Here is a 23188-nt window from a genome sequence, read left to right as displayed (position 1 = left end):
GGAGCCTAAACAACTCCGTGAAAAAGAATTTGTCGTAGCCCTCTAGCGAGGATTTAAGCGGAGCTGCACCTGGAAACCTGTCCAGCCTAGACCACTACCATCTTTGGGTGTAAGTAAATAATCTTTTCAATCAACCACTATGCGTTTGTGACTAATTCTAGCTTGCCACTGGTTTTCTCTAACCCCGCGTGCCCGTGCTGCTGGCCACAGCCCGCGTGCGCAAAGACGGGCCGCGGATCGCCCCTCCTGACTCGCACTTGGCGGCGGGATCGGGGCCCAGCCCCCACATAATCGTATCCGCTCAGACTCATTCTAATTCGAATGTCAAGAAGCACATGTATAGGCAGCCATATGGAATTAGATGATGGCGTTTTTTTGTTTGGCATAATCATGCATTTATTCCAGCCACTCTCCCTTGGAAAGAGACTAAATTAAAGTATGCCCTCCTGCTCCTGGTAGATGAATCCAGTGCTAGTTCAGGTGCAAGCAAATGAGAGGTTACAAAAAATAACAGTCGCTTGGTGAATAAATGAACTTTATGAAAGTATGTAGGAAAATCAGACACAGCTAAAGGCTCAGCAGGGCAAAAAAGTATATATCAATTACTGGATAAAAATAATTTCTAACCCAGGATACAAGATATTCAAAGAACAGAGTGAAGATCTGTAGAGAAACAAGGCTAGCACTGAAGACTAAGCATGAGGTAACAACTAAATCAAAGTAAAACGGAATAAAGAAGCAGATATATAGAGAAAAATCAGATAGAAAAAGAGAAAAAGGAAATATATGTGACTGGAAATCCCTGACTATACTATTAGGCCCACACTTTCGGACTCCATGAGTTTGAGATTTCACTAGTCCAACTAAATGATAAACTAAATCCTGCATAACAAGTCAGTCTCCTTACATCTGAGGTGTGTAGTTTCATCTGAGGTGCGTAGTAGCGCTGTGTGAAATTTTGCTGGGTGTTTCATTTTGAAGCTGTTTTGATGTGTTTTGAGCTTGAAACAGCGAGATCGAAATGAAACAAAAGCCTTCGAAACAGCTTTGAAATGAAACAAGGGCACTCGAAGTTTAGAAAGTTTTGAAACATTTTGAGTTTCGAAGCCAGGCGTGCTTGGCTTCAGTGCCAGTCCCAGCTGGCGGTAGCAGCCTCCTGTTATCCGGTGCAGATCCGGGGGCCATGGCCCCTGGGAGGATTCTGGCACTGCCCCCAGCCCTCCCGCAGGTGTGGGCCCCCGGATCTGCATGCCGGATGACAGGAGGCTGCTGCTGCTGGCTGGGGCCAGTGGCAGCACAAATCTTCCTGGCGCTGGGTGTGGGTTGTGCCCAACACCGGTCCCAGGTGGCAGCAGCAGCTTTCTGTGATCCAACAGGCAGATCAGGGGCCCGCCCACACCCCTGGGAGGGCTGTGGGGGCTGTGCCAGATGCCTCCTGGGGGTGTGGGCCCCCAATCTGCCTGCCTGCTTTCATGAATAATGCTTCACCGATGTCCCAATTTCACTATTAACAATGATGATAGGGCAGCAGCAGAAGTAAAAGGGGACTTTAAGACTAAAAACAGGAGTTTCAATTTGGATTTAAGCATCTTGTTTGGAGGCAAACCTCAGACTTTACTAAAGGACAAGCCTATTGTACCACATCAGGTATCTGTGAAGTATCCATATTAATACTCTGGCTTGGAGCAGGTACAGCTAATTGTCACTTAGGGCAGGGACAGAAATTACACATAAACCAGTATAAGTGATTGGAAACGGGTTCAAACCTGTAAGACAACAAAAGTTCAAACCACTTTCAAAATGGCCGAAGCTGGTTTAAGATAAACATGGATGGATGTAGTATCAGACTGAACTGATTTAAGTTAAATAATTTTATGGAACTTCTGTCCCAGATCCCCTCCAGATTCAAATTAAGTCTCTGTCCCCCAGCATCCCATGTACTGTTGGATACAATTAAAATATATAGGTTAGGATTTTCAAAGAAATCTCAGGAATTTTGATTCACTTTCATTTACATGGCAGTCTATTTTACATCTCTCTGGTAGACTTAAGGGGCTCTGCTTTTAGCAAGATGAGCCTGGTTCTTATTTAATCTCAAACATACTCAAAAAGAAACCACATGGAACTTTCATGGAAGAGCATTACAGAGATAAGCGGGTGTGGGCAGGCTACCCTTGGCTTAAGTTGTTTGCTCCCATCCAGCAGGGAGGCGTACTCTAGCTTCCCCTCTGGCTTCTGGCCTGGGCCCCTGCAGGCATGTGGCTGCATTTCTGGAATCAAAAGTGAATGTCTGTTTACTTGCCTATAGGTTCAATCGATGCAGCTTAAACTAACCTTCAAAGATTGAATAGATTCAGCCTTGGTTTTTTTGACTGTCTGTACTTAGCCTTAAGCACCATGTATAAACAAGTGTCTAAACCTAGTTTTGATGCAAGTTAAATCTCTAGGACTAATCAACTCCATATTAAACCAGTTGTCTGTTTTTAGTCTAATGGATCAGGTCATGGGCAGTTCTGGAGCTGAGGATCAGGAGTCTGAGAGAAACCAAAATACCATCAAGATACAAACCCAACATCAGGGGTGTGGGTTGGAGCAACAGCCACAGACTGCCCTAGTGACCTGGATGAGGACAGGGATAGAAGAGTGGGATGAGTTTTCTCAGATTTCACAGTCTTAGTGATCAGTATTTATTCAGGGGAGAAAAGGAAAAGTGGGAGAAGAAGAACAGAGATTAAGATGGAAATAAGGAGCTGAGAGTGGTACTTTTAAGCACACAGTTCAACCTGTTTGTAATTTTTGCCAGGGATTATCTTTTGTACAATATTAAGTATTAAGTATGAGCGAGCAGCATGTTTTCCAGGTTTTACAACTTAGGAAAAAAGCCTTCTTAAATAAAGAAAAAAATGTAAGACTCAAAAGCTGTTTAAGAAAACAGGCTTTCAAATGAATATGCTGCACACAGACTTTAGGCATGCAATCCAAAAGAGTATGAAACAAGCTGCATTATTGTATTCACACCAAGAGTAACTTCATGTTTGCAATATCTTAACGACCAGCTCTTCCAAAAAATAAATCAGCAACCAAAATGCCTTTTCCAAATGGCTGTTCTGGTATCTTCGGATTTCATACCCTCTGCTCTCGGTATGTTTGTATCTGTTTCTGACATCTCCCAGCCCACACCATCCATTACTAAATACTATGGGTGTGCAAAGTGGGCCGTATTCGATTCAGATTCAGCCCAATTTGGGGGACAGTGATTTGATTAGTTGATTTGGAACACTGTCCTGATCCGATTCGGCTGAATCCAAATCTGAAGATTTGATGCTGATCTGGAGAATCAGTGATAGACATAGCTTTAAATGTACGTACTATGAGGTATTAGGTGCAGCTTGTGAATGCTGAGATGGTGGGGCAAATGGAGCATGGGGGCGGGGGAGGTGGCCCTGTGTGCTAGGCAGTGGACCCACCCCATGCTCACCCGGCTTGGCGATCAGCCATGGGGGGACCCTGAATACCTCCCCAGACCAAGGAGGCATCAGTTGCCAAGCCGGTGAGCGGGGGGCTCCCCTGCACACACTGCAGCGGACCTGGAAGTGGACCATAAGTGCTTCTGGTACACTTCTGGGTCTACCGCTGAGTGTGCTGGGGACCCGCCCTGCGGTCCTGCCCCACCATCTCAGCATTCACGAGCCGCCTGGTACCTTGATATATGTAGAAAGAACATTTAAAGCTGTGTCTATGTCTGAATCATCGAATCTCTCTGAATCGATTTGGAGAGATTAAAGGGTCTCCTGATTCGGTTTGGATTTGGAGATTCAGTCTCTGAATCGGGCCGAATCTCCGCCTAATTGAATCAGCAACTGAAGCTTCTCACAGCCTCGCTAAATACCACCCATGGCCAAACGTTCCAAAGCATCTTTTCCCAAAAGTATTTATATAGCACTGCAAATGAATCCATTTCTTTGATGAATCAAGAAATATCCTTTATCACAGCAAATTATAGCATCTTAAATGAGATTTAATAGTCTCTTAATATACAAACAGCTACTTAGGTTCCCACGGGATTATTCAGGAACCAGGTACAATAACACGTACAATGATAATAAAGAGAGCAGAGTTGAGCTCCCATGTGATGAAATACAAGAGAGTTACTTAAAAGACATAGGAAGCCTGATCCTTATTTACATCCCTTTTACACTGCCCACAAAGTGGGAGCAAACATGAGTGTAAAATGGGAACCAAGCTCAGAGAGTGTGTTTCATTTTTTCAGGTAAGTGACAAAGTGACATTTCTGGCCTTAAGCCAAAGTTATCACTTAGACCATGTAGGCAATAATTTTCTAGGAAAGGATAACACACAATATCACAATTCTCTAGAGACAGAGTGGATAAAATATATTGAGAACTATCAATCAAAGAAGGCCAGCTTATGACCTTGACATACAAAACAAGTTACTCATAACTGAACTGAGAAGAACAATTTGAGTCACTGATTTATTTTAAGTACATTACATATACTCCTTCATTATTTTTTATCCCTGTGGTATTAATATTCAAATAGACTTCAGGTGAATGTGTCCCTCTCACCCATTAATGATCGATGCCTGCTCTGTTGGGGTTTTTTTCTTCCTTCTAGGAAGGAGACTGAAAATCTATTTCCTAGATAAGATTTGAACAATTAAATCTTAAATAACTAAAATGGATGACATATGGACAAATCACAGCTGGTGTAAATTGTAGCTTAGTTGACCTTAGCAGAATGATGTTGCATTATACAAGTAAATGATCTGGCCCATCACTATTTTCCCATGGCAATAAGATCCTTCCTGAAATTCACTGTAGGCCATTTTTCTCCCACAGAATACGATTTACAGTGAGAAAAGTCTAAAAGCCCATCAGGGTTTTAAATCAGAAGGAGCTTATAAACAAAATTAATGTCTCAATATTTTAATTGCCAATGTAAATATTACTGTCTGAATAAAAAAAGTTATATTTGGGCACAATTCCTGCAAGAGTGCCGCTGCTTAAATGACCTCAGTTGCTTAGTGCTAACAGGAGAAAAACTCCTGGGAGGGACATACATGATTTACTGATAAAGAAAATTCTGCCACTGCAATGTTACTTAGGGAAGTATTAAACACAGGAATGTTGAAATCCAGTCCTCAGAACAAAAGGAAGATTAACCTTTCAACAAGTCATTATTCACTAACATAGGTCTGCAAAAAGAAAGGTGTCCAAGTCTGCTGATTCCTCTGCGTCCATTATGGTAGTATCATGAATTAACTGGTGAGAGAGACATATCTGCCTGCCAAAGAAAAATACCTTGAAACAGTAGCATTGCTTGGACCTATACTATATACTAAAGGGGACAATACAGCCTATATAGTTATCTTTGTGACTAGAATAACTCATCTATCTTATTTAAACAAACATAGATTATTGAATATATTTAAAAAGGCTTCATCTATCTAGATGGAGCTGAATACCTGCATGAAGAGCTGTTACTTCCTCTCTGCCTGCATGTTTCTCTGCTGGTGCCAAAAAATCAGTTTCATGTAATATTGGCTTGTGCCATCAGAGGTAAGTCAGCTAGTTATCCTTTTCCTTGCCATTTTCTCTCTCCTTTGCTCTCTTCCTTTCATCCATTCATATATACTGCAAGCCTCTCACTGAAAATGTTTAAAAGTTCAAAATCATATTTTTTCAACAGAAAGCTGCAAGTGAAATTTTTCCTACTTCAGAAATTTCTTTCCACATTATGGCAATTCCTGTATGGATAACCTGCTCAGATACCTAGATAATGAGGTTATTGTAGACCAGCCATTGGATTTCTTCAGCTCTGAAAGATCTCTATGGAAGGCCTAATAATATATAAAGAGGATAAACAAGCCTGTGAAAATTCACATCTGGATTACTTACTCACTGACTGACAGAAGGTTAATCTCTCATTCATCCATACTGTGGGCAACCAAAACATGAAAGGACCACATGTCACATGGTTACCCACTATCAGTAAAGTGAAAGTGATTGATGTGATGGGGGCTAGAGACAGAAGTTACACATAAACTGGTTTAAGTGATCAGAAACTGGTTTAAACCTGTAACAGAGTAGATGCTCAGTGCACATAAACCAGTTTCAAAATGGCTGAAACTAGTTTAAGATAAATCTGTTTGAATGTAGTATCACAGATTTAACTGATTTGGGTCAAACTGGTTTATGAAACTTCTGTCCTAGACCCCTTACTGGTTCAAGTTAAATCACAGTCACCCAGCATTCCAGCATGCTTTGCAGCCTTGGGCTGGGCTGGGCTGGGCTGTGCTATCTGCTCCAGAGAGCAGGACTGGTTTTGCCCCTCTGTTTTGTATGTTTTGTAGCTGGAGTAGTGAAGGCTGGCTGGCTGACAAGTGGCGGGGGTGGGGGGAGGGGGAGCAAGCCCAGCTAGGGATGTAGCCCAGTCTGTGGGTGGCTGCCCGCAGGCAAACCCCTGCTGGGGTGTGGGGCCAGGGAGGCGGGGTTAAAACCCCTTCCCTCGCTAAAACTTACTGCAGGCTGTGACTGTGAACTACAGATCCCAGAGACACCTGGAAGCAAGAAGAGGAAGTGATGAACAACCCTGCAGAGTCATGCTGCTGTAATTTTGGACTGCATATCCCAGAGACCTCCGGTGTAGCAGGAAGAATAAGCAAACACACAGTCCATGCTGGCTACATGCCGGAGAGCTGTGCTCTTGCACTCTTCCCCCCTCCCCCCCCCCCCCCCCCCAGCTTCTGGCTTGAGCCACTGAAAGCATGTGGCTGCATTTCCTAAAACAAAGGTAAAAGTTCACTTCTGTTTCAGTACAATCTCTGCAGCTTAAACTAACCTGTAAAGACTGAATCAATTTAGCCTTGGGATTTTCGACTGTCTGTCCTTAGCCAGGGTGGGAGGAAGTATTAGTGTTTCCTTTACTGGTTCACCTTCAAACTGTCTTTCAAGAGAGAACTAACACTGGTAAGCTGAGTTCTCTGTTAACCTTGCCAAAGGCCTTTTAACAAATTATTGTGGACAACAGATATAACAGATATAACAGAAATACTATATTTCAAATGTGAAGAAGGATAAAAGTACTATGTAGATGTGAGGGACCCAAACACACCCTAATTTAACAGCTCATTTTCCTGTACCTGGAGATGAAACTACTGCTTTGTATCCTCTATGTCTGCCCTTGGTGAAATCAGTGACCTTGAACGTTTTTAGGATTTTTTCCTCCTGTATTTTATTGGGTTTTCTCTAGGTTTCCTACCATACGTCTAAAAGGCCTTCCTTAAGTATGTGAAAACAAAAATATTCAGAAGCTCATTATGTGGCCAAACTTGGCAGGATTTTCATGAAGGCAGCTAAAGGGACATGAATCCCATCAAATTCCAAGTCCCCTGCCCCAAGGGTTGGAGACGGGGTGGATCCAGGGGGTGTGTAGGGGTGCAGTTGCACTACCCTTTGATTCCTGGTCCATTGAAAGTTTAAAGACAACTGCCTGTAAGTGGCAGCAGCACTTCTATTCAGGCAGCAGTGAAGCAGGCAATTGACTTTATGGCTCATTATAATCTGCTTGATTCCTTCTAAACCAGGGGTGGGCAAAATATGGCCGGCACACTGCATCTGGCCGACCACGCAATTCCATCCAGCCCGTGGGGCCCCTCCGTAAGCCCCATGTAAGCCCTGGCCCTTGCTGCCCCTCTTTAAACCAGTGGGTCCCTGCAGAAGGTGTAGCTCTGGTTGCTAAGCAACCACCTGCCACCCCAGCCTGGCCTGACCCTCCCCAGCTCCGAGCCAGGGGCGCTGGAAACAAGGAGCCTCTGCCTGGCACAGCTTATTCCTCGCCGCCCCAAGGCTGTTTCCAGGCGTCCTGCCTGTGAGAGGAAGAATGCAGGTACGCCCCCCCCCTTGGACTGGGGAATCCCACTGGGGGAAAGGGGCAGGAACGCAGGAAGCCGTGTGCTATGGGGCTGGGCTGGGCTGGGCTGGCTCCACACGCTGCCACCATGTGCGACTGCGGACTGGGGTGGGAGTGTGGGAGCTGCATGTTATGGGGCTGGGTTGGGTTGGTCTCGCACCCTGCTACCACCTGAAGTCAGGGACTGGGGTGGGAGTGCAGGGAGCTGCATACTATGGGGCTGGGTGGGGCAGACTCCACTTGCTTTCACCATAAGCAGATACAGGAACTGGCACACTCCAGGGACTCTCAGGACCCCTCCCCTCCCCTCTACACACACACACACACACACACACCCTCCACCATACCCCCAAACACACCCACACCCTCCCACAGCCCCCACTTCTCACCATACCCCCAAACACACCCTCCCACATATATTCCCACCACACCCACACCCCAGATACACAACACAAACACACATAAATAAGGACAAAAACATTTTAAAAATAAAATTAAGGTAAGTTATAGAATATGTTTGATTATTTAGTATATGATTTGTTTTTATTCTAGTTTCGAGATGGCAGTACTGTCCCTCCCAAAAGGAGTAATTCCAGGGCAAGGGGAGGAACTTCTGGTGGCAAAGGTCAGGGGTTAGAGGTGGGACTTCCAGTTGCAAGATGGCAACCGTGGGTGTGTCACCCATCAAGGGGCGAGGCCATGCTTGCAGCCCTCAACTGCGCACCAAAACTCGTTAAGCGGCTCTCCAGCCAAAATAATTGCCTGTCCCTGTTCCAAACTCTTCATTCCACATGTGTTAATGATCCTCTTTCTTTTTAAATGAATTCACTAGTTCCATTATTCAAGCTATTCTGCTGTCTGTTAGCTGCTCTTGGTAATGTAGCTCCCATTGCATAGGCCTGGAGACTGTTTTTGAACTCTAGCTAAAAACATTAATTCAGGTATGGAAAAGTTAACTCAGGTGAACATTAGCTCATGTGTGTACCTAACTTTCAGTGAAACATTGGACGTACTGTGAAGATGCCCAAAAAAAGCTAGATTTTCTTTCATGAATCTGAAAAAGATGTACATTTAGTTATGATGCCTGCAGGACTTATGACATAATATCTTTTGATTATTTTGCCAAGTTTGTTGTATTTTATATATAATATATAATTAGGGATCTACTTAATTTGTTGTTTTGCATTTTTTTTTTGGGAACCCACGAAAAACAGTGTTATCCACAATCGCCAGGAAATATTGCCTTCGTCACGTTTCCCCATTAAATCAATCTTAAAAAAACCTCCAGGATATTATTCATATAATATACTGTTTTAGAATATCCTAATGCTTACTGCAATACAAAGACAACACAGCAGTCACTGCAGTCATAGATCACATGATTGAGAGTTACCCTACTAGTGATGCATATGACTCTCCGTCAATTAGTGGCAAAGTATGGGGCCACTGGGAAATGCCTGCAAAATTGGCTCTTTGTGCTGCAATCAAGCTGTGAAAATTGCTTTGCTCACTGCAAGTTAAGTAGACCTCTGTCGCAGGGCACCTTAGTGCCTGCTCCTAAGAGAGGAGAAACTGCCAGGGAGAGAGCCCTGGCAGAACCGAGTGAGCACAGCTGTGGGTTGCCGGAGCAACCAAGTGGAGCCAGCTGCCTGTAGGGGGCAGGGCCTGGCCCTTATAAAGCCCAGGGCCGAAGCCAGGCTGGCAGTTCTCTGCCAGCAGCCTGGGAGGCAGGAGCTCTGGGAGCGAGGATGTGGAAGGGAGCCTGAGTCGCAAGTACGGCTTATGATAGCCCTGGAGGCTTGAGCTATGATAATGAGTTATGGCCATGCGGCTTGTGGTTATGTTACAGCCTAGGGGCTTGTGGTTTTGCTTTGTGTTTGTATTATTACACCCGGAGGCTTGGGTGAGGCTGTAGGGGTTGGAGGAGGCCTCAATTACTCGCACGCCAGTGCGTGAGCAGCTGGCAGCGAGGGGCGCAACCTGTAGGTTGTGGACAAGGACCGAGACCCCGGATTGCGTGTGGGGGAACATAGCCCCCTGCATAGCGCCAGGGAAGGCGCAGCTCGCACGCCACTGCGCAAGCAGCTGGCGGCGAGGAGCGCGGCCAGTAGGTCGCGGGCGCAACCCGTAGGTTGCGGACGGGGACTGAGACCCCGGATTGCGTGTGGGGGAACATAGCCCCCCGGCCCCAGGAAAGGGGCAGTATTACTGAGTAGCCCAGTGCGGGCACGGCGAGCCCCAGAGAGGGGGGAACGCCCTTGTACAGTATTGAGTAGCCCAGTGTGGGCGTGGCGAGCCCCGGAGAGGGGGAATGCCATTGTGTATTATTGAGTAGCCCAGTGTGGGCACGGCGAGCCCCGGAGAGGGGGAATGCCATTGTGTATTATTGAGTAGCCCAGTGTGGGCACGGCGAGCCCCGGAGAGGGGGAACGACATTGTGTTTTATTGAGTAGCCCAGTGCGGGCGCACGGGCATAGCGAGCCCAGCCGCAGGCTAGTGCGGCAATCCCCTTCAGACCAAGGCAGGGCGCTGCGGTTGCCCCTGAGAAGACAGGGAGTAGCAGCGCGGGGAGCCAGAGTCAGGGAGGGTATCCGTGCGGTTGGCCCATAGGACCGGAGGCCCGCTAGAGAGTCCCGGAGCGAAACCACATCGGCAGGGGAGGCCCAGAGTGGGCCAGACGAGAGTCCCAGCAAGAGGCTGGGCATGAGAGAGGGAGCCCAGGGTGGGCCACAGTAGAGAGACAGACCAGACAACGTCCTTTACATCTGCGAGGCTTGGGGCGTGGTATTAGGGGCTGGTAGGAGCCACGCATAGCCCGTAAGGCTAGGGCGCTTGGGTAGCGCCCATTGTACGGGGAGACCCACGAGGGGTCCAGGAGCTGACAGGCCTGAGGAAACACAAGGCAGCCTCCCTACTATATATTCGATCAAGACGTGGCGGGTGAGAATGGAGGGTGCCCTCAGGCCGGAGTAGCACGGTGAGAGGGCCTCAAAGAGATCACGGCCTTCCGCGAGGACCCCGCTGTGACAACCTCTATATGTAAAATAGCAAATTAATGCATATTGCAATAAAGTATTTTTTCCCTTCAATCTTAAATTGAATGATATCGCTTTAGGCCCCTAGCTTATTAGTGAAGCTTCTAGTTTCCTTTTAACTAGATAAAAATATGCGTTGTGTTATGTGTGATGATGCACCATACCACCTGTACGGCCTTTTCAAAATTCTAGATCTGCCCATGGGTGGAGATGTTAGAGTTTCTTGACAAGATGGGCAAAAAACAATATATTTTTCCTAACCTGGTTTACAGAAACAGCAGATATATATTTTTCTGAAACTTTCTAAAAAGATTCAGCCTGATACAGACACCCACAGCACAACATAGAGAATTTTAGCCTGAATAGGTAAAATTTGATACAATTAATAGGAACTTTTAAGAAGGGAATGCTAATGATGGGTGGTGCTACTTATGTCATCTCTAATAAAAGAAGAATACAAGACTATATATTTTATCCTGAAGGCTCTTAAATTGTACTGATAATTTTAACTGAAAAATGTGTTTTGTTTTTTTTTTTTTTCTAGTTTACTTGCTGAGTAAAAGATCTTGTGGACTTTCTGAATTGTTCCATTTCCTTTTGACCTGCTCTGTTGTGTTCTATTTGATTACTCTCTCCTGTTTCCCTTTTTACTGGTGGAAGGAATTGCTAGCAAAGAATAAATATTATCTTCCAAAGTTGTTCTAGTTCTCCCTAAGTTTCTTCCTTAATATCCTGCTAGGTTGGAAGCATTTATATATAATGAGTAGTAAGGATTAAATATCTCATACTTTATTCAACTTTTCCTTTTATTTCATTTATCTAGAAATAATGAGTTCATTAAAATTATAACCTGAGTGAGGGATATGGAAGGACAGAGCAGTTGATTAGAAAAATAAGTATTGTTTTGGTATGCCCAAATAATTTAAATAAGATGTAGATTGCAAATGCTTATAAATGAACATTTTTTCAAGAGTTAAATATTTCACTTGCATGTAAGTAGTTAATCTGACTACTGAACAAGCTGTACTCTGCTTCTGAATTTCAGAACTCACATTGTGTGTTTGCTGTTTGACATAGATAGCAAGCAAGCAAACATGGTTGGTATATCATAGCTTGTCCATATACAAAAATGCCACTTGGAGACTGCTAAGTGGGTCTGCAGTCCATTCCTGGGTTATCAATAAAGCATCTAACCATATTTGCACAAATGCAGTTACTGATTTTTCAAAGAACTCATCACCTGCCAGCCTTTATGCTTTTATATTATAGCCAAAAAACTCCTAGGCTAGGGACAGATATTCAAAAAGCCTGAGTCTGAATTGATTCAATCTTTGTAGGTTAGTCTAACTTGCCTTGGTTGAATCAGTCTGCAACTGTAAAGACATTCCCTCTGGATTAAGGAAATGCAGGCACATGCCTGCAGTGGCTCAGGCTAGAAGCTGGGGGACAGTAGAGCAGTCCTCCCTCCCTTCCATAATGCTGAGCTGGGGGGTGCATTTTCAGACTCCAGTAGGACCTTTGATTAGGGAGGGGTGTGAACCCCCACCCTGCCCCAAGTTTTTACCCTACTCACTGCTCAAGGCACTCTGAGGCAAAGGGGGATGATAACACAGTGTTTATCAGCCCATCAACAAAACAAAAGCCTCTCTCATTAGTTCAAGCTGTTCATAAACACCTTTTTCCGAGGAAGAAATGGAGGGACATTACCAGCTGATGTGTTGATTAGCTCCAAAAAGCCCTAAACAGAAACTGTTCTGTCTGCCTGTCCCAGTGAAATTGGAGAGACACACACACAGACACCTCTCAGCATTAGCTAGCATACCACATGCCTAGGGTCCATGCTGTGGGAGATGGGAGGGAGGGGGAAAATCCCTGCTTGAGCAGCGAGGGAGCCAGGCAGAACCTGCTGTGCCTGCAGTCTCTGCTGGAGTTCTGGCTAGGGAGGAGAGGGACAGGGTCAGCCCTATTCTCTGGAGTAGACAGCCCAGCCCAGGGCTGCAAAGTATCTGGGATGCTGGGGGACTCTGGTTTAACTTAAACCAGGAAGAGGCCTGGGACAGGCATTGCACAAACTGGTTTGACCCGAATCAATCAACCAGGTTTATCTTAAACTAGTTTCAGTCATTTTGAAACTGGCTTGTGTCCACTGAACTTATGTTCTGTTACAGGTTTAAACCAGTTTCTGATCACTTAAACTGGTATGGTGTATGTGTAATGTCTGTCCCTAGCTAAAATCTAGAGACAAGTAACTGTAGTGGTTATTAGAATATAGAAATGCCCCTGCATTGGGCCTGTGAGATGGTAAGCATTTGTATTGAGGAGGCTCAACACTTTGCAGACTCTCTTTTAGGTCATACAATTATTGCTAGTTTTGGAAAATTGTTAAAATTGTTTTTGATAGGCAGAGACAAGCAGATTCAGTTTAGGAAGAAGGTTATCTATTCAAACTGTTCTTCAGATAAATGTAACAATACTTTTAAGAGCCAGATTTTCCAACTGGTAATTAAAACGATTAGCATCTAACCTCATGTAAGATTCCAGTAATCCAGCTAAACTGACCACAGATGATGGGTTGCTCATGAACCTGGGCAGGGAAGCACATCCTGAGCTTCAGAGGGTCACCACTAGCTCACCTCCCTGTGCCACTGGGCTGGTTATCAGCAGAAGCTACTGAGCCTGGAACCTCTGGATCTAAAAGCAAAACTAAGACCTTGCTAGCTGAGATTTAAAGGATTTATGAATAAATGCTGTTCAGTTAGGATATTGGCTGCCTTACATGTACTGTCTGTTCTAAGATAGAAACAAAATAAAGTCTTTCTTCCTGCCTTCTTTGTTTATTTGTTGAGCTTTTTGGAGTAGCTATGCCTTGCAAGGTCTAATTACATGTAGAATAACTATTTCCCTTAGTTTAATATTCAGAATAAAATATAAATGTGTCTCAAACAATGCAGAATTATGGAAGGTAGGATTTTCCTAGATGCCAGCTGATTGCTGTATTAGAACTTGTACAGTATATCATGCAACTTTTTTTTGTTTCTTCTCCTCTTAGAAACTACTTATTATAAGCGTGTATATTACAATACCCCGGTAACAGTGCCAAGCAACTAGTCTTCCTATAGAAACATAAACACTGTAGTGCTTTACTAAAGTAAACTCTGTGCTGCCCAAAAGAATAAGCTCTTGAGATTTGTATTGACTACAAAACCTCCAGCAATGTTTATTTTAAGCCCTATGTTGTATATGTTTTACAGTACTCTTATTATACATTGTCTTATCTTTGAGTTTAGACATGGATACATTTTCATTTGAGTTGGTTTTCCTCCTCTATAATGTCATGTAATACCATATGTATATTTGATTCTAAGCAACATCAGATTGATGTCACCTCATGAAAAGTCAGTTGTTCACCTCCTGATTAAGCCAGGGATTCTAAAAGAATCTGATGAGGCAAAATGTAGCATAAAGGTCAGCAAGAGAAGGCAAGGACAATCATATGCTCTGCCCTTCTTATTCTCATAGCCATGGACAGGTGGCTGGTGAACAAATAGCCAGATTTTCCTGTACAGGGCCAAGGGGAAGGGATACGCATTAATGCAAGACAATTTTCTAATGCGGAATCTAACCCTCAAAGCCCAGGCTAGGCTGTGTAAAAGGGCACTTAGAAAAAAGGAGAGAATGTATTTTTTTTCTAAAAACACTGGGTGCCTATACACATGTAGCAAGGCTGCTCCAACGTGCTGTAATTACAGCGTGTTAGAGCTGACTTGGTTAACTGGTAATTACTGTGCTCCAGCAGACTCCAGCATCATGTGTATCAGCATCCCCATGATGAAAAATTGCAGTGGGAGCACTTTAACTAAAGCTTGTTTGAGGAGCTTTAGTTAAAGTGCCCCAACCTCCATTTTTCAGCGCTAGGAGCTGATCTAATTAAAGTACCCCCGACCCACACCCAGAGCACCCACTCCCTTTTTCCTAGCCAAGACAATGTCTACAAGTGTTACTTCATTTCTGCTAAGAACCTATATTCTTTTCCTTTTCCAGGAAAATATTACAAAGAGTTTTGGGAAAAACAAGGGTATACTGTCTCTGCATTTCTTTTGCTAAATAAACCAGTTCCTTTTGAAGTATCTGTATTCATTGGAATCTGTACTCTTACTTAATCTGACTTTTGTAGTATACATAGTTTATAACTGGGCTGTTAAATCTACATGTAGTTTGCAGAGCTTTCATCACAGGTAAGGGGTGGGATGTACTGTTGCACTGCAGCCCCTCTCTATCAGGCATGCTAAGGTAAGGGAGCCACAAAGCAACAAGAAAACCCTCCCCAAGGATCAGAGTTTCTCCACAGTGGGTATGTCTACACAAGACATTTTACTGCACAGTAGACTAATCTACTGTGCAGTAAAACATCACCATCTACATGTATGCAGCATTTACTGCACAATAGATTAGTCTACTGAGCGGTTGCCTACTACCAGTAACTACTATGCAGTACCGCTTGTGTAGACTGCTTACCTGGAGCAAATTGCTTTTGGTCAGCTCAGACAGCAGGGGGAGGGAAAACTACCCCCTTCCCCGGCTGCTGCTTTCCAGCCCCATGCTTCAATTGGCAGATTCCCCAGCATGGGGCTGGGAAATTGTCCCTTCCCCCAGTTACTGCTTCCCAGCCCCATGCTTCAATTGGCAGATTGGGGCATGGGTCTGGGAAATTGTCCCCTCCCCCAGCTACTACTTTTCAGCCCCATGTTCCAATCTGTCTAATGGGGCTGGGAAATGTCCCCTCTCTTGGCTGCTGCTTTCCAGCCCCATGCTCCGATTGGAGCTCTGATCAAAGGGGACGTTTTCCAAGCCCCATACCTTAATCTGCTGATCAGGGCTTGGGGCTGGGGAAGCAACAGTTAAGGGAGGGAACAATTTCCCAGCCCCATGATTGACAAGTCAGGGCACAGGGCTGGGAGGCAGCTGCCCCATGGGTGGGACAGCTTCCCCCACCTCCCTGGAGACCAGGGCCTGACTCCAGTGCCCCCTGTCTGGCTGGAGCTGGCACCTAGGCAAGCCTAAAGCTTCCCCTACCTGCTGTAGGGGGCACAGCAGGGCTGGAATAGCCTTGCACTGAACTGCTCCTCTTGGGAGCAAATTTGCTCCCAATGGTAGCGGCTTTAAGGCCAATTTATGGAAATGGGAGGCTCCTCCCTTGCTTGTCTTGCCTTGCTTGTTTATGGCTAAGGGCAAGCAAAACTCAGGGGCATCCAAACCCCAAGCCTCTGGGCTTGGGCCTGCAAGTAGAATGCCTGCCAAAGTTTTTGGAAATATCTGAAGCCCCAGGTGTGGGTGGAGGATGTTTGCCGGTAGTAGGGCCACTTACGGTTCTGGACTCTTGGATTTGGAATTAGTTAAGGCTAATTTGGCCTTGGATATAAATTAAAAACACCCCCTAAACCCAAAAGAAAAACATGTAGATGCTCCACTGGGGATAGCTTACTGCACATTAACAGTATGCATAGACCCCAGTAAGTCCAAAACTAGTATAGCTGCTTCTCTGAATTCTCTTCTGCTCAACAGCCTATGGAATAAGGGTGTGCTATAACTTCAGGAGAATCAGCAGTTGAGACATGACAACTCACCTATTCCTGATTGTGTCTTCAGACCAATATTTAGCGATATCTACTGTCTTAGTTATGAGCAGGTCTAGCTACTTCAGTGACAAAAGATATTGGTGTCTTGCATTGGCTAACACTGATGGAAGTCACACAGAAATTTTGCTAGAACATGGAGTGTGGAGGTAGACTTTTCACATTTCTTTTCAATGACAGAAAATAGTGGAAGCTGCTGCTACCCTGGGAAGCGCTTGCCCTCTTGTGACATGTTATGTTCAGTGGTCAGTGAAATACAACTGATTCACATGATGAATCAAGGCAAGCTTTTCAACATGACAAGCAGGTAACATTTCCCCAGTTGCTTTAAGAGGCAGATGCGGGGGGGGGGGGGTGTAGTGGTGCACTCACAACCCACTTTGATTTCTTCCCCCCAAATTTTAAAGCCAACTGCCTAACAGGGGCAGCAGCATTTCTATTCAGGGAGTAGGGAGGGATACACTTGACCTCCTGGCTGATTATCCTCTTCCTGGTTCCTGCTAATCTCTCCCAATTCCACAGGTGTCAATAACCCTGTCTCCTTTTAATGGTCCTGATTTTCTATTATTCAAACTACATCTTATTCTGCAATATTGCTGTCTGTTAGCCCTTCCTGGTAATGTCTCTTCTATTTCACTGCCCTGCAGTCTGTTTTGGGGTGTAGCTAAAACCCTTAACTCAAGTGTGGTTACATTAACTCGGGTGTAGAATGACAGTGAAGTACTGCAGGCATCGTTAAGATGCTCAAGAAGGCCAGATTTTGTTTTATGAATCTGAATAAGAGCCGTACATTCTAATATTAAAAAGTCTTAGTCTCTTTGTCTGTCTGTCCGTAATGCTTTATTTGCATTCAGACTGGTTGTCTCAGAAGCCAATCAGAGTGCTCTGCACAGACAGAGCCACCTGGCGGAGCGCTGCCATGACAGCAGGGTCTGAGGGGCCGGAACGGGGTGCGAGGCCAGGGGAAGAGACAGCCCCGCCCTGGAGCAGTGTCACTTCGCACCGCCTAAGGGGTGCTTACACCGAGCTTCAGGGGTGACCGTGCGACCAAGCCAGGGTTGCGGGAGCTGCCCAAACCTGCCGTGTAGCAAGATCCTGAGGGCCCCACTGCATGGGAAATTTGGGTGGTGCTCTTACCCCCAGGATTGCCCACACAGTCACCCCTTACCATGGCTTTAAGCAGCTCGAAGCCAGGCGCCCCAGGGCAGGATGATCAAATCCGCCCTCCTCAGTTCCCGTCCCGTGGCGGGGTGGCCCTGCCTCCCCGTTTAAGTCCTCCAGTATCCCAGGATCTCTCACGCCGCGGCCCGTAGAGCAGGGATCGACAGGCGCCTGCTGGTGTTACCATCGTGTTGGAAGCTCACAATGATCATCCTTGCTGAAAATGATCGTCCTTGCTGAAAAACTATGCAAAGAAGCAAGCAAATAAGCCGTCGTCTTCTTTACTTTATACTGCTCACTGTAATTGGCCAGCGATGGAGTGAGACATGGGTCACCCGAGTGGAAGCGTGTCTTTATTTGGAGGGCAGCTGTCATAAACCAAGTGCTGGCCGCAAACCCCGAAGCCCCCGGGGGTGACCGGGGCTTGGCAGACACGAGCTGCCCGGAGCTGCCGGGCAGGGTGAGGACTGGGACGGTCACTGACCCTACAAGGGGTGACAGGTCAAGCAGGGGGTTACGCTACCCCTTGTGGCCCCGACGCGAGCCCGGGGGAAGCCGCCCCCGCCCCCGACCTTACCCGCAGGTGCAGATCTGACACAGGCAGCGGCGCTGCGCCGCCATCCCGCCGCGCGCGCTCCGGGCGGCCCCGCCGTAACTAGGCAAGGGCTTGGTCGCTTAGCAACCGCTTCCGCGTCCCTCCCGCCCCGCCCCTCGTGTTCCTCTCCCGGCTTCCGTAGCGTGTCACGAGGGGGGGGGGTGGGGATAGTGTTGCGCGCGCCGGCATCCACTTCCGGCAGTGGCCGGGAGGCTCTGTGTGGGGGAGCGGGGCAGGCGCGAGGTGAGCGGGCCCATCGCGTGGTTGCGCAGCGGCCTTGTGCTGTCCTGGGCTGCGTGGAGACTTCCCCTGTCCTCCCCTGCGTCACGGGCTTCCCCAGTGCCGTCACACTCGTGTGTGATGTCATCCCTGTCCTGTGAACGTGGCTCCAGGGGCGGCGCCAGGCCCCAGCTCCACTTCTAGGCCAAGGAATACAGGAGGTGTGCGCTGTGCACGGGGCTGCGGCCCCCAGTCCTGGGTTAGAAACACCTGGGCGGTGCCTGCCTTCCCGGGCTGCGGCTCTTCCTCTGCCTCCAAAACCTTCTTCTGCATCTGTTACTTGCAGGTGCCGTCGTCTCCAGCCTAAAACGCTGCTCGCAGAACCGCGCAGCCATGGTTCTCGCTAGCGTGGGCAAGACGGTGCAACTGCAGAAAAAAACGGAGAACATCAGGAACATCTGTATCCTGGCCCACGTGGACCATGGTAAGAGGGAGGCCTCTGCTACGGGCTGAAATGGAGATAGGAGCATTAGGAGGGGGCGGTTTTAAACCCTCCCGTTTTTCCGTCTGCTCCGGATTCAGTGCCGTTGAAGTCCGGGGCAGGGCGGGTTTATAAGGCCTCCTGCGCGGTGTCACCGTGTCTCCTGTTGTTGGCTGTAGACCGTATGACTTGTAAAATGGGCAGTGCTGGTAGGAAGCAGGAGGCCTGTGGTCGGGTAAGTCAGGCGTGCTCGACGCCCCCCCCCAGCTTGAGTGGTGTCATCCGGCCTGTGGGGCTCCCCTTGGGTCTGGAAATTTGGTAGTGGAAGAGCACTTGCAGCGTTAATTACTGCTTCTCTCCTGTGGGGAGCTGCATGGGTTGGATAACATGGTGCTGCATGTCCGATGGGGCTGGCACAGAACTGGATTGGGTGGTGCCCAGGTTGGATTGGGGATGGATGGGGCCAGATCTGGGCTGCACGTGGATCTGGCAGCAATGGGGGTGTAGCCAAATCGGGAGACACGGAGCGCCTGTAGACATGTGGGGACGCTGCTCTGACATGTCTTCTCTGCTGCGCTGTAATTACAGCGCGAGTCTGCTGGAGTGTGCTAATTAAAGCATTCCGGCAGTCTCCATGTTTTGTATTCAGCATCCCCATGCTTCAAAATAGCAGCGGGGAGCTTTAACTAAAATTCATCAAACAAGCTTTATTTAAAGCACCCCTGCTGCCATTTTGAAGCGCGGGACACTGAATACACGAAACGCTGCAGGCGCTTTAATTGGAGTGGCTCTAGGAGCCACTCTAAAGTGCCCTCCTCCCCACCTCCAGAGCATGTGTAAAGATGCCCTTGGGTTTGAATTGGGACAGCATGGATTTGGATTAGGGCAGTGCACGTCTGGATCTGGCAGTATGGGTCCAGGTTGGGCAGCACGGAGCAGGATCCAACAGTACAGGTCTAGATCTGTGCAGGTCTAGAATGTGATGACATTAATCTGGATTGAGCAGCATGTAGCCAGATTGAGAGGTGCAAGTCTGGATCAGGGTGGCACATGGCTGGATCCAGCAGCATGGGTCCAGATTAGGTGGCGCGTGACTGGATTGGTAGGCATGGGCAGAGATGTGGATTTTCCAGAAAATGTTGAATTGGAAAATTATCTGGACAATTTTCCAATGCCCTAAATGGAGTGTGACCTGATTTAGCATGTTTATTTGTGTTATATTTAGTAAACAAAACTAAAAAAGTACCCCCATGTTGATTTTATGACCCAATAGCCACAAGTATTTGAACTGAAATATTTGATTAGGAAAAAGATTAAATACAGCACACTTAGTGTGGTTTAAATGTTATAGTCAAACAAATTCAAAGCTTTATATGGAAATAAATTATTTTTATGTGAATACTTGTAAAAATGTAAAGACAGTACACAATAGCATGTACGTCCCTTACATTGTTTGTTTAAATTTTAAGAAAAAAACTGAAGGCATTGAAAACTGTTCACACACTAATTTTAGCACACCCAAAGAACTGTGCATATATGCCATGCTTTGGTTTTGACTTGACCTACACAGCCAATTAAATGAATTCATAACTTGATTTTTGGTTTGAATTATTATGTGAGTGTATTTACCCTCTTGTTAACAAATCAGTAAAACATATATGTACTCTGTCTCTCAGTTCTGAGGGATAATCACCTGCAAAACATTAATTACAACTTTGAAATTGCCAAACTTGCCTAATATTGTATTGGCATCCATTCATTTTTACTAATGAATTTTATGAGACAATGAATTCTTAGAAATAGAAAATTTCCTACAGGAAAAATAAAGCACTGGAAAGTTTTCTGCCCCACATCTCTGGGCATGGGTTTTGATCATGGTGGCATGGATCTGGATGCGGGTGTATGGGATGCGGCCCATGCACTTGGCTGGTATTTATGCCAGTTGTCACTCTACAGCAGATCTAATTAAGCTTTTGATGGAAGATGGATCTGCCATAGCGGGTAAAACTCATCCCTGATGAAAGGAGACATATAAATTACTGTCCTCCTTTGTGCTGGTAGGCAGTGGTATTACTCTTCAAAGCTGTATTTCTGTCTACACGAGGACAGATATAGTGAAGCAGGTTGCAGGGATTCTCAGCTGACCCTCCTCCCAAATTCCCACAACTCAGTGGGGTTGCATCTGCTCTGACCCCTTCAAAAGAAATCTCTGCCTGTCCTCTTCACCCCTTCCACTCTTCCAAGGATCAACCCCTTATCCAGACTAAGTGAATAAGAAATGGAAAGTGTAAAGCAGTTGAATGCTGCTTCTTTTGTTAAAGGGGTCAACCTGTTTGTATGAAAAGTCTCCTGGTGCAGACTGACTGTCTGCATTTCTGTGTGTGAGACATTATTAAACTTTGAAAAGGATCCCAATATGTTAATTCTTGGTTAGACCTGCACCTATTTATCTTCTCTATGGTTTTTCACTTACATCCTTGTAATATAAGTTTTCATACTGTTACAAGACATGCACAGTCTTGAACTTTGACTACTGAGTGGTTTTTAATTGTTTGGAGTGTTGGATTTGAAGAGTGATGGAAATGGTTTGTGTAGGAGGCACATTTTTATTTGTTGGTTGTGTTGGGTTTTGTGCTGGATGGTGATTAGCGGAAGAAATTCTTTATGTAAGTGCAACTGGTAATTTATAACAGTGTTTGTTTTAGAAAGTTAATGGAGGAAGCTATTGTTTAATGTTAGTATGAAAGCTTGTTTACCAGATGGCATTTGTTTTTTTCCAACAGTTTTTCCTGGTTGCAGTTAGGGAGTTAAGTATGCTTGTTTTTATAAGGATGAAGGCTGGAGGCATTGTTTGTAAGATTCTAATCCAGATAAGTAAAATGCTTTTAAATTAAGTTTAGAGTTTCTTAGGAGTTTTTAAAGAAATCTTTAGGTATGTTGTTAGAAACTATCCTTCAGATAAACCAAAAATAGTAGAAGAATATGTTACCAGACCCTTTGGATGTGCTTATTTAAGCAAAGTAACTTGTTTTTTCTTTTCAGGTAAAACCACTCTAGCTGATTGCCTGATATCTAGCAATGGAATTATTTCTAGCCGCTTGGCAGGAAAGGTACAGTTACAGTTTAATAAACAAAATGTGTGCATCTATGTATATAAATTTAACAATGGCCGTTCAGGGGATTTTTCAAGACGTGCTGTAAATTTTCTTTTGCCTTTGCTTTTGCAGTTGAATGCAAATTTGACTTTGCATTCAAATAATATTTTATGAAAATATTTTTACATACTAATTTGTTCTTATGTTTTTATTTTAGCTGAGATATCTAGACAGTAGAGCAGATGAGCAGATCCGAGGAATTACTATGAAATCTAGCGCTATTTCACTGCATTTTGAGAAAGGTAATGTAGAGATGCTGGAAGGAAATCTGTAGATACTTGGAACTGAACTGTCCTCTTGCTTCTGGATACAATTAATCATGGTAAACTACAAACGTGTTGGTTGACATGCTGTTTGTTGTAGAAATGTTCTGTGGGTGGTAAGACTGTTAGTTTTACTTGCTGCCTTATATTTTAGAGATGATTGATTTGCTCTATCAAGATTTAAGGAAATTTTCCATGCTGTGGACAAAAGTTTTTTATTAAATAACCAATGGCTTTTTTTTGCAGAAACATAGCCATAATTAAGAATAGGTAACTTTTTGATAGAACAGCCGTAGACAAATGATGCATGCCATTGTATGATGGATATATGAAATGATTCCCTGATTGGATTATTTGGTATTTTTCACTCAATGTACAGGTTTTGGGGTAATTGCCAAACAGAGTTACCTGACTAATTTTGTTGAATAGTCTCATTTGTTTAGACTAGTGGTGCTCAACCTCTGGGCTGGGCCTATTTAATGTTAACCTATTTAACAATTTCTTTGCCTCCATTTTTCTGAGCAGGGACCAGGTTATCCCCCCCACTGGGATCCCCGATAGTCTCAGGGGAGGCACAGCCAGGCCCAGGGTCAGAGAGGGCCTAGTCAGGGAACTTCTGGTGGGGCTGGATGTGTTCAAATCAGCAGGTTCTGATGATCTGCACCCCAGAGTGCTGAGGGAATTAGCAGATGTCATTGTGGGACTCATGGCACA

At 45.5% G+C, this 23188-nt stretch overlaps 2 protein-coding genes across 5 annotated transcripts in view; one reads left to right on the top strand and one right to left on the bottom strand.

Annotated features, from left to right (window-relative positions):
- The window catches only part of SAXO2 (stabilizer of axonemal microtubules 2), a 28460-nt gene extending 10046 nt beyond the window's left edge, over positions 1-18414 (bottom strand). The window contains exon 1 of one of the 2 annotated variants that reach the window (XM_006259820.3): positions 18339-18414. In XM_006259820.3, the coding sequence (XP_006259882.2) occupies positions 18339-18382 (44 nt within the window). In that variant the 5' untranslated portion in view covers positions 18383-18414. Of the gene's footprint in view, positions 1-5485; positions 5651-18338 lie in introns of those variants that run through there. The other variant, XM_059714631.1, reaches the window with a different exon arrangement.
- Positions 18415-18523: 109 nt separating this feature from the next.
- Positions 18524-23188, top strand: part of EFL1 (elongation factor like GTPase 1) — a 178374-nt gene continuing 173709 nt past the window's right edge. The window contains exons 1-4 of one of the 3 annotated variants that reach the window (XM_019477647.2): positions 18524-18599; positions 18922-19059; positions 22099-22166; positions 22369-22453. In XM_019477647.2, the coding sequence (XP_019333192.2) occupies positions 18969-19059; positions 22099-22166; positions 22369-22453 (244 nt within the window). In that variant the 5' untranslated portion in view covers positions 18524-18599; positions 18922-18968. The other 2 variants (XM_019477649.2, XM_059714627.1) reach the window with 2 other exon arrangements.

Source organism: Alligator mississippiensis, chromosome 11 (assembly GCF_030867095.1).
Source record: "Alligator mississippiensis isolate rAllMis1 chromosome 11, rAllMis1, whole genome shotgun sequence".
Lineage (NCBI taxonomy): Eukaryota > Metazoa > Chordata > Crocodylia > Alligatoridae > Alligator > Alligator mississippiensis.
This window is presented reverse-complemented; position numbering and strand designations above follow the sequence as displayed.